The sequence below is a fragment of the Pundamilia nyererei genome, unplaced genomic scaffold (genome assembly GCF_000239375.1).
Source record: "Pundamilia nyererei isolate P.nyererei 1_Seehausen unplaced genomic scaffold, PunNye1.0 scaffold00124, whole genome shotgun sequence".
NCBI classification, from domain to species: Eukaryota; Metazoa; Chordata; class Actinopteri; order Cichliformes; family Cichlidae; genus Pundamilia; species Pundamilia nyererei.
Genome location: NW_005187525.1, coordinates 1450105 through 1466534, shown reverse-complemented (window position 1 = coordinate 1466534; position 16430 = coordinate 1450105). Strand labels below are relative to the sequence as shown.

The window sequence follows — 16430 nt, the reverse complement described above, 5'->3', positions numbered from 1 at the left end:
CGTGTGGTTGGAGGGTGTGTTTGTGCGCGTGTGGTTGGAGGATGTGTTTGTGCACGCGCGAGAAGGGGGCGCATAATTTTTCTTGTAAAACAAGGAGGGGCCCAGCAAAGAAAGTTTGGGAACCACTGCATTAAAGTAACTTGTTGTGGTATAGCGCCACTTGTATGTGATTATTTGTGTGGTGGAGTCAACAGATCACTTGATTGTGATTATTTGTTGCTACGTTTGTTTTTGTGTTGTAGCAGGTCAGGTAATCATTTTGGGTTTGACTGTTGTGCTCCTTTGTGTTGGTCACATGTTACTTTTTGTGTGTTCAGTGTGGCGACTTTAAATCCTCATGCAGGGGCATCCATGCTTAAAGATGTGAACACTGTGCTTCTGTTAGCTTTTACTTTTATTTCAGGTTTGTGGATCAAGGACCTGAAGGCTTCAGAGGGGCTTTTAATAAATGTAGGGGTCCTAGAGTACTTTTGAGGGAGGAGGTGTTACGTCCCTCTGCAGCCCCTAATTTATTAGGGCTTTAATTATGTTTTGACAGTTGTGGTCACCCATATAAGGCTGGCAGTTTTGGTGGAAACAGGTTAATAACATTTACTTTTTTACTGTATAAACTCTCCGTGCTATAAGTAAGTCCTGCAGAGATCCTGAGTAGATATCTGACAGGACATGAAGACCAAACATGGAGATAAGAAAAAAGAAATAAAAATGTGATCAACAACAGTAATCTCCTTTAACAGCCATGCATTCACTGGATAAGCAGCACGGACCTTGTCTCCTTCTGCCTCGTATGTTTCCTGCAGTTTCAGTCTGAGAATACGTTTGCTGAAGGCTGGATGGTCCATAAGGGTGTATGAAGAGAACTCTGCTCCGTTTTGCAGCAGGAAGAGAGCGATCTCCTCATTATCTACAAAACAAAACACAGTCTTTACTTCATATGGACATGTTGTCCAAACACATAGTCCTTAGAAAAACTAAGCACACCCAGCTTTCTAAATTGAACCCTCACATCACTGTGGAGGAAGTCTAGCCTGCTCTTCTTTACAGCATTACTTCAGGCTTGATCTGTTGCAGATTAGCTGGTGTGTGGGACACCTGTTGGGCACTCGGCTCCACATTTGACTCTGAAGTACTTTGATTGTTGGCGCTTTGTGTTTACGTCCTTTTTGCGCTGATTCTGAAGCTACAGGTTTGATCTCTCTCCAAACAACACCGACTGAACCAGCAGCCACAGACGATCCAAACAACGCTTCACATAAACATCGTCACGATTTTCCTCTTACTTCCACCACGATAAAAATCACACTTCATGTAGAGCTCTCTCTCTCTCTCTCTCTCTAATTGAGAACCCACCCCTACTTGTTACCCAGCAGTCTACGGTGTCGGCCGCTGGTTTTTTTGTTTGTTACTTTTTTTTAGTTACTTCCGACAAGAAAGCCTCATTTCTGCTGTTCAATACTGAACAAATTTAAACTTTTTAAAATTATGCAAAATTGTAAAATGTTTCTGACTGTCTGAGGCAAAATTTCCTCGATTCAAATCGAATCGAGTCAGGACCTTGTGACCTCGTGCTATATAAATAAAATTGTCACTATCATCATTTACCAGGATGAAAACATTTTCTTCTATTTTGAATTTGTGATTTGTTCTATTGCTTTCTAGACTCTTGTGTGAGTATATCCTTACTTGCTTGTGAAGCAGCATACAGTGGCAGGCCAGTGATGACAGCAAATTCATCGCTATGGATTGCACAGTCCTTGGCGTCAGCATCATAGCTCTGGACCAGCAGACGAACCACATCGAGGTGACCCTCCTTGCAAGATGTGGCCAGCATCGAGTTGAGCAAATCTTTCCTCAGGCATGGACCTACCAAGAGCGGAGTAGTCAGAACAGGATTGTTTGCCAGTGATTTGTTACTTATTTGTTTTTGAAAAGTTGATGAAATCAAAAATAATAAATATGGTCCCAGTTTAAACAGGTTTGTACTGCTAAATCATGTGCCATGGTGAATGCAGATGCTCTACTGTTGCCTTTTCTGTTCAAGACAACCTTAATAACCCCACCATGGTCCCACCAGTTACTTTATCAGGTTTACAGTCCCCGCCCTTCTCTTCTTTCCACTACAAACACAGTGTCGCTGAAAGATGGCGCTTTCTTCACAAAAACCTTGAATTAAATAGTTACTTATGAATGTGACCAAGTGCTTTTTGCAGTGTTCAGATTTCTCAGCATTACTGCAGGGTTACAATATAAAGTGCCTTGAGGCGACTGTTTATATGAATGAAGCTAAACTGAACTGAACTTAAAAACATAAACAATTCTTCCTTCATCCATTTCAATCTAATCAAAGAAATTGAAACAATTAAAAAGAAAATGACATTTTTTCCCACAAACGTCCTCAAAGGTAAAGTTTCACGTCTCATTAGATGCTGAAAACACGTTCGATAGAGTAGGACCATCTTTTCCGTGCTCGAGAGAAATTCAGCCTCGAAAAGAAATTCATAGCCTGGATGAGCCTACTTTATTCTTCATCACTTGCATCAGTTAGATCCACTAACAATCACTGAGACTTTTATCTCCTGCAATCGCTAATGAAACTTTAGCTATTGTGCTCCGATGTAATCCTCAAATCTGCGGGTGTGGTGAGGAATGGCTTCGAGCGGAGAATGTTTGTAAGCTGATGATTTGCTTTTCTATGTTTCTTGGCCTGATTAACACCAAAAGTCCTCTCGGTCCTTAATTTGTTTGTTACGTCCCTCTGCAGCCCCTAATCTCCTCCATGTTTTCAGCTGGTGCTAATTGGCCACACCTGGTCAGGTGTTGATAACAGCATACCTGAGGCAGGCTTCCAGGGAGCTCACCTGTCTTTGCCTTGGTGGAAACAGCCATTTTAGCCAACCTGGTATTCAACTTTAAGAAAAACACCTCTTCTCACTAACACTCTGGTATTCATCTTTTTTTTTTAATGCTACGGCTTTTGAGCACATCGTTCAATTCAATCTCTGGCTACAAACTGAACTTGTCCAATCAATGCTGCAGCTTGCAACTCCCCATTTTTCTTTTACTCATAAGGTAATCTATTATTAGTCCATTAATCTGCTGAAGATAATCTTGAGTTACTTGCTGGGGGAGCAGGTTTATGGCGGGGTCAGGCTTCTTTTACATGTATAGCTACTTTGACCTACAAGTTGTTTGTACGTGGTAAGAACTCTGTAACCGTACTGTTTGCTGTGATGTGTAAATCTGAAAGGTTGTCCATGCACTTGCCATGGTCCTGTTAAGGACCAAGTGGCCAACATTTCGCTGTTGGTGGTCATTCATTTTATAATGAATAATTAATACCAAAATAATACATAGGGAATCTATATATCCACATAGGATGAAAGTTGGACTGTATGCTGTACTCCTACCGGGAACATGGTCCAGTAGCTCCTTGACCAAGTCGGTGTGGCCATAGTGCGCTGCCAAAACAGCAGGGTTGCTGTTAGATGGCTCCAGAGGCACTGGGATGCAAGCCTCTTTGAGGAGGTAACACACACTCTGTCGATCACCATACTGAGTGGCCACACACAGGAGACGTACCTGTAAATTAAAACAAAAATGAGGAAAAAAAGGATATCTTCACTTATATATTCACTTACGCTAACATAGGAGATCAGGATAAACAGACACATGAAGGAACTTGCCAAGTTAACCCAGAGTTCCCTGTGTGTTCAAGTGTTAGGGCAACACGGACAGGGGTTTCATGGATCACATGACTTTTCTTTCACAGATAATTATCAGTGTGAGTGCTGACTACATAGCTGTTATCAAACCGGGATAAAAATCTCTAAAGATTGCTAAAACATTCCAGTAAAATGCAACGCTTGTTAAAAGGACAAGATGAATTAGGGAACACAAACATTTTTGGGGGGAGGAGAGAGAGAGAGAGAGAGAGAGAGAGAGAGAGAGAGAGAGAGAGAGAGAGAGAGAGAGAGAGAGAGAGAGAGAGAGAGAGACTGCTGTCTGCAGTATCAGGCTGTGATGTTCTCCCTTATAGTGGCACAAATAATTTGAATGTAGAACACCTGATTGTTATGTAAACAGTTTGAAATGGTTATAAAAAAGCTAAATGGCTGCAAATAACTTTGTTGTTTGCAAAACTTGTGCGTATGATTTGTAGAGGAAACTACTACTACTTTTTCTAAGAAGTAACTAGTAACTATAATTAGTTACTTTTTCAAAGTAACTTGCCCAACACTGCTAACTGAACAGATAACCTTGGTGTCAGATGGAATGATTGCACACCATACATCTTTTATAACGTTCAAAAACAAAAGACAAAAAGAAAACAAATGAAAAAAAGAATTGTATATACAAGTTAGAATTTCATTTCTATAAGCCACACAAGGTCAAAAGTAGATATACAGACTCAAACACTACCACACAGAAGGTTGGACATTCAGTGGTTTTTCTCTTTTTACTACTTTACACATTGTAGATACAAACTGAAGACATAAAAAATATGGAATTATGTAGCAAAGAAAAAGTTGATAAATAACTTCAAATAGATTCATCAAAGACTCACCACTGCTGCTGAGGATCAATGCTGAGGCATCAGCCTTAGAAACCACAAGTTAACTGCACCTCAGATTAGAGCCCAGATAAATGCCACACAGTAGCAGACACATCTCTACATCAACTGTTCAGAGGAGACTGTGTGAATCAGGCCTTTATGGTCACATAGCTGCTAAGAAACTTCAACTAAGGAAAAGCAACAAGCAGAAGAGATTTGTTTGGGCCAAGAAACACAAGGAATGGACTTTAGACCAGTGGAAATCTGTGCTTTGGTCTGATGAGTCCAAATTTGGGATCTCTGATTCCACCTGCTGTGTCTTTGTGGGAAGCAGAAAAGCTGCATGGTACATACACAGGTCCCATCGTGAAGCATGGAGGAGGTGGTGTGATGGTGCTTTGCTGGTGACACTGTTGGGGATCTGGTTTGCATTTAGTTGGACCATCATTTATTTTTCAACAGCATAAATGACCCCAAACACACCTCCAGGGCTGTTTGACCAAGAAGGAGAGTGATGAGTGCTGCACCAGACGGCCTGGCCTCCACAGTCAGCAGACCTAAACCCAATCAAGATTGTTTGAGGTGAACCGCAGAGTGAAGGCAAAAGGGCCAACAAGTGCTCAGCATCTCTGGGAACTCTTTCAAGACTGTCAGAAAAAAACCTCAGGTGATAACCTCACGAAGCTCATGGAGAGAATGCGAAGAGCAAAGGGTGGCTATTTTGAAGAATCTAAAATATAAAACATGTTTGGAGTTACATCACACTTTTTGTTTACTACGTAATTATAATTCATGGCTGCCTTTCCTCATAACAGCCATCCTTCAAGATTCTCTCCATTTAAAGCAATGCATTATCAGGGATTGTAACATCTAGTCCTTTTACTGAATCATAATTACCATATATCTGCGGGATAAGCAGATGCCAACTTACATTGTCCACCGAGGTCGCCAAACTTCTGCAGAGTCAATCGCTACAGACTTCCAATCTTCATGTGGCCTTCAGATAAGGTCAACAACAGTGCATAAAGAACTTCATGGAATGGGCTTCCATAGACGAGCACCTGGATCTAAGGCTTACATCACCCAGTGCAACGCAAAGCATCAGATGCAGTGATGTAAAACACTCCCCCACTGGACTCTAGAGCAGTGGAAAAGTACTCTCTAGAGGTAATCATATTTTTCGGTCTGCAAGCAATTGGATGTATATGGGTTTGGCGGTTGCCAGGAGAACAATAAAGAGTGGGCTGACATCATATTAAACCTTATGCAAGGAATGAGAATGGGATGTCACTCAAGTTCATGTGTGTGAAAGCAGATAAGCATACGTTTCTGATAATATAGTGCATGTTTGGAAAGTTAAGTGGGGTTTCTCTCACCCCAACCGGCTGCGGCAGATGGCCCCGCCCCTCCCTGAGCCTGGTTCTGTTGGAGGTTTCTTCCTGTTAAAAGGGAGTTTTTCCTTCCCACTGTTGCCAAAGTGCTGCTCATAGGGGTCATATGATTGTTGGGTTTTTTTCTCTGAATGTATTATTGTAGGGTCGACCTTAAAGCGCCTTGAGGAGACTGTTGTTGTGATTTGGCGCTGTATAAATTAGAGATGGACCGATCCGATATTACGTATCGGTATCGGTCCGATACTGACCTAAATTACTGGATCGGATATCGGAGAAAAATAAAAAATGTAATCCGATCCATTAAATATCACGAAAGCACCTCACAAAACTTGCAACACGCCGTAACTCACCTCAGAACGTTAGCACGTCGGAGCAGTATGCATCACGTGATAGAGCGGCTGTGGCATGCGGGACCTGTGGTGGTCTGGATAGCATTTGGAGCTTCGCTAGCAACCCGGCATTTCATCTCCGACAAAGTTATCCCGAGAGAAGTAAAGCAAGTGTGTAAGTCCATCTCTGAATGTAAAGCATTCCTGCGTTAAGCTTAACAAGCGATATATGGAGCGACTGCCTCTCCTGCTGCTACTTCAATCATGAAACTGCTTAACGATCAGCTGATCGGCTTTTCTGTCATGAGTCCCTGTCTCTAGTTTGCTTTTGGCCCACTTTGCACCAGAAAGAGGAAACCAGCGGCTGAACAACAGCAGCACGTTTAAGCTTGATCAGCTGCTGTTAGAATTTATTTATTATTACTTTCTACTCCAGGATCTTTTTCTACGTAGCTGACGCTGGTAACTGTGCAGGGGCGGATCTAGCAAAGTTTAGCCAGGGGGGCCGATAGGGCATGAACAGGGAAAAGGGGGCACAAAGACATACTTTTCTTTCTTATTCTCATTTAAAATGTCGAGCTTTTAATAAATAATTATCTGACACCCAAAGTTTTAATCTGATGCAAAATGAATAGAAGTCCATTATTGTATATAGTAACTATTAAGTCTAATATATATACCCTAGTAAGCTATAGCACTTTTTCCTTTGGGAAGGTACCATCTGTGCAGTCTGCAATTTTGTTGAAGAAAGATGTTGAATCTATTTAATATTTCTTGAAAAATAATTGATTTCTGTGCATTTTTTTTCACGCTGCATCAAATTAAGGTTGATTACGTCGATTAAGCATCATGAGGTGGAGCGTGAGGGGTGATTCCCTATTTTTTATTTATTTATTTTTGTTGTTGCTGGGAGTTGGAACCCTATTAGTTAGGTTGCTTAATATTTATGCTAAGTACTCTTTAAAATACCAGAATAGGGAGGATGGTGCAGGTTTAAGTTTATTAGATTGATCAGTATTGCTGAACTATGAAATATTTTTTTTGCATACAGGTATAACAGAATAGCTTTAGTGTAGTTGTTGTTTTAAACTTGAGTATGAACTTATACAAAATGCAGCAAGATATTTAAAAAACAGTTTTGTTGATTAAAAAACACTATATCGGATTCATATCGGTATCGGCAGATATCCAAATTTATGATATCGGTATCGGACATAAAAAAGTGGTATCGTGCCATCTCTAGTATAAATACAACTGAACTGAATGGAAAGTCCTTAATGTAATAATTAGCAAATCCTCAAAATGCATCCAGCCTAAAGATGGCACGTGGAAAAATTCCATGAAAAACATTAGACAGGCTTGGATAAAGAATAAAAGAGCTGAGGTCCTTAGTCCTAAAGAACATATCCAACTAATGGAACCAAAATCAGCATTCTGTACTCAATGAGCTTTATATTTAAACCCAATAAGACTCATTCACATGCCTCACAGGTGGAGCATAGTCAACTAGAATCAGACAGGGGGTCTCAATCAGACACAAACAAGCACATTAAAACTTAACAAATGTTTTCTAAACACATAAATTGATATCAATTGGGGTTTTGTTTACTCAAACATAATATTTCTCTATAGCAGATGGTGAGAGATAGCAGGATAGCACAGATTTTTGTGAAACTGATGTTTATCCATTTGCAGTTATATTATAACACCCCCCAGTGGGCTTGTTACTGGGTGTAATAAGTAACCTGTGCATAATAGCTTAACTTTTAGGTGTGTTGTGTCAATATCTTATGCCAAGTCCTTTAATTTTATTATGATTACACCTTAGTTGCTTAGATTGTGTTGGATTCACCTTCGTCTTAGTGACACTGTGACACACCATGAGTAAAACAGGTTGCTGCCTTGATGACAGTCGTCCTCTTAGTAAATAGACCAGATATCATTTTGAAATATAAATTGATGTGCATCTCCATCCATTCACACCTATAAATAGATTTTTGGTTTTTCAAGCTTGGCGACTGTGCGTTTTTATTTTTTCCGCCTCCAGATACCCTGCTATACTTGCACAGAGTTTCACAACATAACCACGTCATAACGTTATAATAAAATAAAATTGTGAAACCTCTCTCCAGTTATGAATCTCTGTCTTAGTGCAATGGCAAGTATATTTCCTGTTTCACCTGTTCCTGTCGTTGCTGGAACAGAGAACAACAACCACCATTGTTAGCAGTCTCTGACTGACATGTCTCGTTATTTGTCACTTGTAGTACAGGTGAGACATATAATTATAATTATGAGTTTTGTAGATATTCCATTATAAGTACCATAGACGCCAAATGAAACTGGAAACTGTTACATTTGCTCTGACAGAATGTGTCTGGCCCTCCCCCACGTATTTCCAAACTTCTTTGCCCTAGCCATGCACTCCGCCTTTGTAAACATATGCGAAAAAGTGGGTCCCTGTAGAGAGTTCAGTAAATTTAAGGGTGGTATTGTTATAGGATGCTACTGCTGCAACTAGTCAGTTCATGAAATTTCTCCTAGATAGTCCGCAATCAATTGCAAGGGGTATTACTGCAAAGTAGAAGTGTGCAGGTACTACAGCAACTAAGCCACGAACTGGCAACCAACAAAGTTGTAGAGTGGGATTAACCAGCACCGAGGCTTATAATGGATAAAAATCATTAGCGCTCAGCTGACTCGATGACTACAGAGTTACAAACACGAACATCAGTACAAAAACTCTAAGGAAGCCTTATGGCATGCATTTCCATGTCTAAGCAGCTTCTATAGAAGTGCAGGTGGCCTTGTGCTTCTGTCCATATAGTGCATTTCATTCATTACCTAAACCAACTCAAAATTATTGCTGTCGCCAGTCACAATGAAAGCAATATCCCCAAGAAATAAGAAAAAAATCCATTAAAGACCAAACACAAGACTTCAAAAATTCATCTGGAAATTTCATTACAATATACCTTTAACGCTTCTCAGTCATCCAGGCCATGGTGATCCAAGAAGCTTGGAAAAAAGTGACGGGACTTCTATACATTTCTTGAAGATGTTTCACTTCGCTTAAAGAATTAAAGAAAGTCAGTTGCTTTTCTTTCCAAGCTCCTTAGGTAACACACCTGCCCCCAAGGCAGGTGTGTTACCCAGAGGTATGTGGGTGTGGCAAATGAAGTAGTGTGTGTTACTTTAATGAAGTAGTGATCAGGGTGAGGGTGCATTGTTAAGTAGGCCCACAGCGTGGGGAAAGAAACTACTGTCATGCTGTGAGGTGTTGCTTCTGATGGGCAGCTTTCCAGCAGAGGGGAGTGTCACAAACAGTTCATGACCAGGGTGTGAGGGGTCGGCAGCAATCCTCCTTGCACTTCTTAGTGTGTTGGTGGTGTACAGATCTTGTAGGCAAGGCAGGTTGCATCCAATCACCTTCTCAGCAGAGCAGATGACATGCTACTGTCTGCCTTTGTCCTTGGTAGAGGCAACAGCATGCCAGATGGTGACAGAGGAGGATAGATTCACTGATGGAGAAGTAAAACTGCACCATTAATGACTTTGGCAGTTTTTGTTTATTTTTGCCAGCTGGTGCAGGAAGCACATTCTCTGCTTTGATATCCCACTGCTGGGATATGATAGTTCCCAGGAATTAGGAGGAGTTCCTGGGCTAGTAGTTGTTTTACTGCCTGCCCATTTCCAGAGAGAAACAGAGTCACGAGCTGAAAACTGCTGTTGTAGCAGTTGAATACTGAATAACTATGGCCTTGGATATGGATTGTAGCAAAGGGTCTCAACACTTAACGCTCCAATGTGTAATGGACGCAACCGCCTAATGAAGCTAACTGAACCACGTCCACAAAAGGCAGAGAAGCGACCCTGAGCAAAGTGGAAGCCATTCACTACTTGACTCAGCATGTAATTAATTTGTGTGAATGTCTTTAATATACTGCTTAGAGATGGTGGTGACCAATGACTGCAGAAAACAGTCATTGGTGGTGACGCTCAAAGTGGAATGGCTAAATTCTTATCAGTCCCTAATGTGTATATACAAATACTCGTATTTGATTTTTTTTTACTCTATAAAGAATTTTCAGTACTTTATAACAATAACAGTCAATTTTAATTTATAATTGCATTCATAAATTATTTATTATAAATTATATTTATTTGTAATTTAGGCACATACTTACCAGCGTACCACTGTAACACTAGATCCAAACTTGCATAAGAGATTTTATATTTATAGCCTACACAGCGGTGTAATGATACTTACCCCATCAATGCGCGGTGTCCCAGCACTACACACCACACAGCATGCTTGTTGAATCAGCTCCCTGGCAACGTCCTCCTCTCCATCTTCATATGCTGCCTGGATGTTTTTAAAAGTGGGGTGAGTTAGCAGTGTAGAACAGGGCCCAGTATCCTCCACCAATGACACCTTTGCTCCCATATCCTCCCCAGGGCCTGTCAGGAAACAGGACAGTCAAAAAATGAAAAGAGAAAAAATAAAGTGCATTTGTAACTAGGATCTGGACTTTACAGAGGCCTGTGGCCGGTTAAACACTGTATTACTGTAACCCTGTTATTAGCATGCACCCAGAACTGGGTCATCTTATTTAAAGAGTACGCTCATGGTATGAGCTAAAGCACAACAAAGATTGTCTCTGATGGCAGATGTTAAGAAGCACTTTTTACTGTACTTCTATACATCATTAAAAAAACATTACTATTTAAAAATGGGGAAAAAACCCAAACACTAATATTCTCGTATCAATGTCAACATTCAAGATTCCACTCAGGTTTTTATTATTTAAAGAAAAAAGAAATGCATGCTGTTAATTCTGGAGTTGCACAGGGAACTCAAATGCCTGTGCAGGTTCTCATCCAGGTCGTGGTAACCCAAGGAGCTTGGGAAGAAAAGCAACCAGGCTTCTTGTTCTTTAAGTTTCTTGAAGACATTGAAAAGCTTCTTCTGTTTTAAGACCAAATGGTGGACAGTTCGAGGTATTTCCAGGCACCTTAACATCCACTCACATCTTGCGTCAGTTGATCTCAATGGGTCACATGACAGGCTGAGGCAATGGTTTCACCTGAAGCTTCTGCTAATAATGACCCGCATGCTTTTCACACCTTATAAGACAATGTTCTGCTTCTAAATTCAGAAAAAACTGATTATTGTACTCGGCCTAAAAAACGTACAATTATGGTATCCAACCAGATACTTACTCTGGGTGGCATAAACTTGGCCTCCACGAACACTGTCAGGAATCTTTGAATTGGTTTTGACCAGGATGTGTCCTTCAATGTGTATTTTTAAAAAATATTTATTACTACTTTTTTCCACTTGCACATTTGCATGCCAAGTATCATTGGCCAAGATACAAACCGCGAGTTGGTCTCTGATGCATCCATAGAGAAATACCCCTCAAAACCATTACAAATGCATATTATATGATCTACAAGTGTAAACAAAGATTGACAAATTTGTACAGTGAATTAGCCTAAGGAGCTTGGAAAGAAAAGTTTCTGGACTTCTTTAAGTTTCTTGAAGGCGTTTCATCTCTCATCCCAGAAGCTTCTTCAGTTCTAAGACCAAATGGTGGAGACTCCCAAATTTAAGGCTTTTTAGTAGTGATCCTAAGAGGGTCCTGGACCCCCAATTGATCCTCTGCCTAATCACACGAGCCAAAGTGTGAAAACGGGTGTGGGTCACAATCACCCAAGGTTTCAGGTGAACCCATTGTGAGACCTTGCCCCAGCCTATCATCTGACTTACTGATCAAATGACCCAAGATGTGAGTGGCATTAGGCGTTGTGTGTTGTGCCATGTGTTTATGAAGTGGCTGTTTGGTCTGAGCATTCCTCGCTGCACTGTACAGCATACACTTGTTGTTACGTTTGTTTTTGGGAGTGTTTTTCTTTCGGATGAACCAATTTCTATCTCAGTGTGTGGCTGAGTCTGAAGTACACTGGGATGTTGTTCTTGGAAAAGACTCATGAGTTTCTCTAACAAACCTGGTACATAAGGGATGACAATATTGTTCTGCTTGTCTTAATGTAGCCAAAAACTGGAAATGAAAACAAAACTTAAAAGTGAAAAAGAGAATTTTATTTATAACTTTAATGAGCCCGTAGCATTTCACGGTTCTCTACTTGACGACATTTGGGCCAAAAAAATTAAGCTTGCATAGAAGTGCCAAAATCCACAGTTCAAGGTATAGTCGCCTGAGGCTGGATCCAAAAACAAGTCAGATCACCATGTTAAAGTGCCCACCGAACAGCAACTACAAGTTATGATTACAGTTTCTAAGCTGTAAAAAAGAAGAAGAAAAATGGCAACCATCAGAGCTGCCCCCTATTAGATTTCAAAGTCCCATGTCGCTGTGTTATCAAATTATTCAATTCACAAGATTTTCAGAAAACTTGACCTCTGACCATGAGGTCGAGGTCACTTAGATTCGAGCTCATCCAAGATCTTTTTAATTAGATTCACCTATGGTGTCAATTTACTGTTTCCTTGTACTCTGGTAATCGCATTCACAAACTCAGACATCTATACCACCCGCTTGCTCCGTGGGTTGATGACAATAAACCATCTGCATCTACAGCTGAGGGGAAAAATTTATAGTCAAAAAGCTGTTTTGGACGATAGCTTCCATAATCAAGACAAGTTCCCAGAGCACAAGAGCCCAAAGAGGATGACTGCAGAGGCAATCGCACCACCCACCAAGAGAAGAGCTGAGAGCCCCAGGAGGGGTCACCCAGGCCCCAGCAAACAGCTGCTGGGAGGGAGCCAATACACACCCGGGCACCCAGACACAGAACCACCAATGCACCAGTGGGCGGGGGCATCAACCAGGGAGTGTTATTGGGTGGAGGATTTTTAGTGCAACTGGGAAACTGGGCTGTAATGAAGGTGTGATGTACTTCACTAAAAATGCTACCATATAAGACAGAACAATTTAGAGCCATTGCCAAAATTCTGGAAATTAGCCACCTGAACAGCAGTGTTACTCCACAAAAGTAAATTATTACACATGTTTTCTGACTTTTCTTCATGCAGTCTATTACTCAATTACTTGCTGGCGAAAGTAATTTGTTACACCACTCTCTCGTTACTCTGAAAAATCAACTAAAACGCATTGTCACATATTTACCAGCCTATAAAACAAACCTTTTGTTACAGTTGCACACATCAACACAAATCTCTATCCTAGTAAGGACAGATATGCAATCTTTCCTTCAGTTTTTTTGTTTGTTTTTTTACACACATATGAACACAGAACCTGTAAAACACAAAGCAAGCATGCATATCAGCCCAAAGATACTTTAAAGCGACCGCCACAGTGATTCTACTTCAGAACCATGAACAAGTAGAAATAGGCTTTAACCCTGGCTGCTCCTCACTGCTTGTGTTACCTGTTGAAGATCAGGCTCTGGCTGATGAATGTTTTATTTTTTGTGAGTAGGAGTAGCGCACTACTGTGATCAATGAACTTCCTCAGGGATTAATAAAGTTTGTTTAATCATTTCTTTTCTGTGTGCCCGGCACACATGTAGCTGAAGAAGCTTTGTAACTGTAATGTGCAGGACTGTGTTACATTATTGGGTGAGATTCCTTTGTGATAAGGAAAACCTGCCCAGATTGATGGGTTCCTAACTTATATATTATTATGTCTGTGAAGGTTCTCAGTCATCCAGGTCATCGTAGTCAAAGGAGCTTGCAAAGAAAAGCGTCTGACTTCTTTAAGTTGCTTGAAGACGTTTCACCTCTCATCCGAGAAGCTGCTTCAGTTCTAAGGTCAAATGGTGGAGAGTCTTCAAGCAACTTAAAGAAGTCCAGACGCTTTTCTTTGCAAGCTCCTTTGACTATATATTATTATGCAAGTTTATAAAGTTTAAGCAAAATGTCTTTTTTTTCCCTTCTTCTTCTTCTTTTTTTTTTAACGCTAAATTAATTTGAATGTCTGTCGTATTATAGTCAGGAAGTCAAAAGATACAAACACATTAGGTTCCTCGTTACAGTGGGGAAAAAAAGAGTAATCAAACTGACTACAAACCAGTTTACAATGTTCCACTGTTCTCCTACCTAATCCCACGTCATCTATTATCATTTGCCACACACTGCAGAGTGAAACATGCTGTATTTGGCAGGAAGAAAATCTAGAAGATGCTTACATGTGTTAAGCGAGATGTCAGGGTGCACAGTTTACTTCACATACAAATGGCAAAAAATAACACTTTTGAAACCATCATAGTTTCAGTTCTTCTTTTTCTAAAAGAAAGAAGTGCTGCTGCCACTTCACACATGGCTACATTTCAGTTTGCAGTAACGTTCTTTCTCAACCTGCCTCATGAGGCCACGACTGCATCAAGAAAACCAAGCAAACCAGCCATGTACATAAGAGAGACACACATAAGATGCTGGGAAGGTTACTTACTGCTTTTTTGCTCCATGTTGCTGGGAATGTCTCCAGAGTCCCGGTGAAGACCAACAGACCAGTAGGACATTCTTCTTGGAGCTACTAGTTAGGTTAACCACTGTTAAAGGAAAGAGGAGGCCTAAATATACCTGTCAGCCTGCACACAGACAAGGTTGCTGTGATGTAGAACAAACACATACTCTTTGATTTCATTAAAAAAGGTCATTCTACCAGTTGATTAGGCACAATTAGCTGTGCAGCCCGAATAATACAAAACAACAACTAAGTGTGCTAAAAGATCAAAATCAAAGAACAGACTTTCAGGTTGAATTCAAAGTATTGAACAAAGGCATTGCATGAAATGTTTAGTATTTGGAGAAATTGTGAAGCGCAGGCCACAATTTAACAAAAATCTTATTGGCCCATTTAACAGAATACATAAAATCATTAAATATGGATTGTTTTTAATACTTGGATGAAAGTCCTTAGTCCTCATAACTACCTAAAGTATAAACTCCCTTGAGATGCTCTGCCAGGCTTATACTACAGTTATCTTCTGTTGGAGCGACCGTTGCTCAGGGGGTTGGGAATCGCATCTGTAACCGGAAGGTCGCCGGTTCGATCCCCGGGCTCTCTGTCCTGGTCGTTGTGTCCTTGGGCAAGACACTTTACCCTTCTGCCTACAGGTGATGGCCAGAGGGGCCGATGGCGCGATATGGCAGCCTCGCTTCTGTCAGGGCAGCTGTGGCTACAACCGTAGCTGCCTCCACCAGTGTGTGAGAGTGAATGAATAGTGGTATTGTAAAGCGCTTTGAGTGCCATGAAAAGCGCTATATAAATGCAATCCATCATTATTGTTGTTGCTTGCGGTTCTCTCTGCCTTCAGTCAACACGCTGTCATCCATTTGCACATTGTAGCGTTGCCCTATACATTTGACATGATATGGCTAAATATGAGCAAGAAGTATGGTGCTGTAGGATTATCCTACTACTCCTACCAGGACTCACATCATCAATAACCACATGTGTTTGATGGGGGCACAGAGGTAGAGAGGATACCAAGCTGCTGTGTCTGTGTTCCAATTCTGATCCCCAAGGATCCCCAGAAGGAACCAGTTTCATCTAACTAACAGCTAATAACCTGCCTCAGGACCACATGTAATGTCCTATCAGGCATCATAGTGCCTAAGATAAACAGACATATGGCTCACTACATGAGCAGAGCACTAAAAGGATGGTGATGTCGCAAACAACACTAGAGGCCAACTTCAAGCCAACAGCACATTCTGCCAAGTGCGGGATTTACCAAGGAGATGTCCTGTCACCAGTACTGTCCTGCATAGGCCTGAGCCCTGACCGAGGGCAATGACAAGACTGGCTACGGACACAGACTACTAGGGCTGGGCCACATCATACCGTTCACGGTAATACCGGTATAATGTCGGGCAACGATAAAAAAATGAAATATCGCGATAGAATATGGGTAAAACAGTGCCTTTGTTTACATACGCACATGGCGGAAAAAGTGTGTCGGTGAATCCGCGAAAGTGGATCATTAAATGAAACGGATGAACCAGAACTGGTTTGTAAAAATGCTGCAGCTTCACTGGTGTGGAACTGGTTTAGCTTTCGTCCGTCAGATACACAACAAAGCACTATTTTTGGTAGCGCATGCTAGCGGGCCGTCGTTATTACCGTGTTGTTTGGAAAATACGGCACACTTAAAATCATCCTT

The 16430-nt window shown here is 41.0% G+C and overlaps 1 protein-coding gene across 1 annotated transcript in view; it reads right to left on the bottom strand.

Moving 5' to 3' along the window:
* The window catches only part of LOC102213867 (leucine-rich repeat serine/threonine-protein kinase 1-like), a 33041-nt gene that overhangs the window by 12753 nt on the left and 3858 nt on the right, over positions 1 to 16430 (bottom strand). The window contains exons 2-6 of the mRNA XM_005742894.1: positions 14714 to 14813; positions 10546 to 10736; positions 3408 to 3579; positions 1684 to 1863; positions 768 to 904 (exon numbers count right to left, since the gene is read on the bottom strand). Coding sequence (XP_005742951.1) covers positions 768 to 904; positions 1684 to 1863; positions 3408 to 3579; positions 10546 to 10736; positions 14714 to 14783 — 750 coding nt within the window. The 5' untranslated portion in view covers positions 14784 to 14813. The remainder of the gene's footprint in view (positions 1 to 767; positions 905 to 1683; positions 1864 to 3407; positions 3580 to 10545; positions 10737 to 14713; positions 14814 to 16430) is intronic.